The following is a 3,483-nucleotide window of genomic DNA, read 5'->3' on the forward strand; positions in this document are numbered from 1 at the left end:
AAAAATAATAGTGTTTGAAAATGTGTGTTTCCCGATTTTGCCTAAGGCAGTGATGCTAAATAGCAGTGCCCAAACTAAAACACTATACCAAACCTTGTTTACATGTTGGCACTTTGAGATAAATTTAAATTTATTTTGCGTCGCAGTTTGGGCACTCACTGTACTAGAGGGACAAACTTTTTTGTTATTCTTGTCATCATTTTATCATCAAATTACTTTTGTGCTAAGCCCACTCAAAACTATGACCAACACACCCTCCTCCCAGCCTCGTTGATAAACGGAGCCAGGACATGGCTCTGTTTATCAACAAGGCCATGTGATCATATGGCCATGAGCATATGGCCATGAGCATATGGCCTTGTTGATAAGCAAAGCCTTCTTATCACAATCATGTGCAATCAGCGACACATTACAATGGGGCAGGGAAATGCCCCTGCCGCAACTGATTTGGCTGGGAGGAGGGTGTGTTGGTCATAGTTTTGAGTGGGCTTGGGCAAACTCAGGTGAACTAGCTTTGCACCAAGCCCCAACTCGTCACTAATGGTGACATTTTGGCAAATCAAAAGCTTCCAATTTCGCTCATCTTGTTTTACCACGCAAGTGAGCTGTAATAGAAAGCTGCTTTGACATCTGTATTTTGATACCTACCTGCTTTTATGCCAAGCAATAAAGTAGAATCTTTTTTGGCATCAAGACAAGGAGGTACTTTAAAAATGAGCAGAGCAGGTTCTAATTAATTGTGTCTATCCAGGTGAGGTTAACTGTGAAGCCACCTATAAAACTTTATGATGAAGACCAGCTAATATGTGATTTTGGAGGAAATGTCCAGGCAGCCATATTGCAAGAGGATGGAAGTATTTCGTGTCCACAGCCAGAAAAGATTCCAGATAATGAACGCGGCAAAGGTAATGACAATTTTTTTTTTACTTAAGAGGTAAAGAAGTTAAAACTATTGAGCACTTACATTGCTTTACAATACATATCTGTTTTTGTTTCAGATTTTGTGGATGTTCCTATTACCCTTACCATTAGAAAAGAGAAGAGAAATGTGTTCTTTGCTAATTATTCCTATCAGTTCTATAACTGTGCAGAATCCGCTTACATCTCTGAAAATGTGCCGTGAGTCTTGTTGATTTATGTAGCCAAGTTTGGATTGGTTTCTTAGAATTTGATTCATATGGAATATTCCTTGATTTCCAGGTGCATCTCTTGTGTGAATACTAAGTGGAAATGTCAGTGGGACACAGTCAAGCACAAATGCGTTGATTTTCAAAGTGAGCCAGTCACCATCGACATGGTAAGACTTTAAAGTATTAGTGTGCAGGGTGTCTCAACAGTATGCGAGGCTTTAGGCAAATGTCACACCTAAAAGCCTAAAGCACATGCAGTAAATTGCACACAAACATGTCTTCAGTATGCTAATTCGAAACATAACAATGCCCAAAATCAGCAGCACATTATTCCCTGCAATCAGCCACAAAACATAGTTATCAACTTAAAAAAATACATTTATAGGGGTAAAAGGATGTAGAGGTTTTGTGTTGGGGATGCATTCAAATATAAATGCATTCAACATTGTTACACCCTGCACAGCCAGTAGTGTGACACTTAAAATACCTGGTATCACTTGTTTTAGTATGCAGATAGGTCCTTCCAGCCAGCTGTGGAGAGTGGTCATTCAAGCAAGTAGCCTTACATCTACCCTTCCTCCTTATGCAACCCTGTGTCTAAGTTTCCCTACAATGCATCCTTATTTACTTTGTTTCCCACTGCAGACGGATATCGACCTCTTTTGCCCTTCATGCAGACTTTTATCCACTTCTCCAGCCCCCTCCCTTCCCTCCACATGCAGCCATACATCCACCTCTCAAGCATCAGGGCAGTGAGTTTCTTCGGCCTGAAGGTAGAACAGGGAAATCACTGAACTAATCAAGAAGCTGTCGTAAAAGCATAATACATATGCTGTAGAAACAACTGGTTTATTTGGCAGGTTTCTTCTTTCATACTCTGGTGAAAAATAGGACTGAACTTCAAGCATATACCTAGTTTTTAAGTTCAGCATCAGTATGTTTGGCCATTACTGCAGTCTGCATTTTAATAGGAAACTATAATGATTCTGGTGATTTTTGGCCAATGGTAGTTTTGCGGCTGGGATGTAGCCGACTGGAAGGTGAATTTGTCCATCCTTATTATTCAGGCGTGTTTGTGTGAATATATCTAAATAGTAGGAAATCAAATTCACTGCAGAATCCTTTTATTTTCAGCTTTTAATGTGTTGGCTGATGGCCCCCGTATTTCTGGCAGGATAGGTTTAGTTATAAAAATTGTGTGTTTCCACAGTGCCTACTAATCAAGTGTTAAATTGACCCCTGTGTGATGTATTGCTGTATCTTAATGTAATGATAACATTTTATTGTATGGTATAGCCAGTGTAACAGACATTTCCATATTTACATACCCCTGTTGTTTATAGCCTGTGTTTGTTTAATATGGGCAGTGGAGATTTAATAAATCTGATTACCTTGTTGATCCAGTTTGCTTAAGCTAAATGGCAATTTGCTGTGCAGCTTCGATCCTTAAGTAGTTTTAATTGATTTTCTAAGTGCTGGAATAGAACTAGTACAGGCTGCGTGAACATGGGGAAGTAAGTGAGCAGGTGTGACCTGCACAGATGGATTTATATTTTTGGTATGGTTCCTATTTTTTTTTTACAATGCTATATATATATATATGTCTTTTTTTCCTTTTAAGCATATATTGTTTTATTTAGTATAGCTGTTCTGACATACATTGTGTGTTTCTTAGTACTAAAAGCCTTGTTCCTACTGTACACAGACACAATAATTTATTATCGTCACTTACACTTCATCTACGCAAGCATCGCTGTGCACCTCCACTATGGAAGATGGGAAAATCCAGTCCCATTAGTGTACAGCAGGGGTGCCCAAAGCGATCCCTGATGGATCACGATGTCCTGCCCTCCTGCCGTGGGGCTTCTCTAGATCCCCGCTGCTGTCCCCCATCTGTATGCAGCGGGGATCAGAGAAGTGAACGAAGCGCTGCAGGCAGCGGCAGGGAGGGGGGCGGAGCCTCTATCACAGCAGCACACCGAGCGTTGAGGTGAGAGAGACGCTCGGCCTGGATCTGACTGCCGCAGGCCCTCTCTCTCCTCACCGCACATGCTGCTGTGACAGCGGCTCCGTCCCCCGGCCTGCGTTCAGGGGCAGGAGGGGGTGTGGGGTTGTATTTAAGGCAATGGCACCGCTGCCATGTCCCCCCGCCCACACTGCGATCACCTGCCTGCATTCCGGTCCCCGTGCAATCTGCATAAATAGTGCTTGCAGCATTTGTGCAGATCGCACTGGACCGGACCGCAGGCACTAATGTGCCTGCATTCCGGGTGCGGGTGATCGCACTGCGGGTGAGGGCCGTGGCTGCGATGCCATTGACTTCAATGCACCACCATGCTCCCCCCCCCCCCCC

At 42.9% G+C, this 3,483-nt stretch overlaps 2 protein-coding genes across 2 annotated transcripts in view; both read left to right on the forward strand.

Moving 5' to 3' along the window:
• LOC108804823 (plexin-B2-like) overlaps positions 1 to 1,291 on the forward strand; it is a gene marked incomplete at its 3' end in the record, with an annotated part of 14,288 nt that extends 12,997 nt beyond the window's left edge. Inside the window, exons 6-8 of the mRNA XM_018576719.1 lie at positions 752 to 905; positions 999 to 1,119; positions 1,201 to 1,291. Coding sequence (XP_018432221.1) covers positions 752 to 905; positions 999 to 1,119; positions 1,201 to 1,291 — 366 coding nt within the window. The remainder of the gene's footprint in view (positions 1 to 751; positions 906 to 998; positions 1,120 to 1,200) is intronic.
• Positions 1,266 to 3,483, forward strand: part of PLXNB2 (plexin B2) — a 56,042-nt gene continuing 53,824 nt past the window's right edge. The window contains exon 1 of the mRNA XM_018576736.1: positions 1,266 to 1,297. Within this exon, the coding sequence (XP_018432238.1) occupies positions 1,295 to 1,297 (3 nt within the window). The 5' untranslated portion in view covers positions 1,266 to 1,294. The remainder of the gene's footprint in view (positions 1,298 to 3,483) is intronic.

Source organism: Nanorana parkeri, unplaced genomic scaffold (assembly GCF_000935625.1).
Source record: "Nanorana parkeri isolate BGI_ZX_2015 unplaced genomic scaffold, ASM93562v1 scaffold75, whole genome shotgun sequence".
In the NCBI taxonomy this organism is placed as follows: domain Eukaryota; kingdom Metazoa; phylum Chordata; class Amphibia; order Anura; family Dicroglossidae; genus Nanorana; species Nanorana parkeri.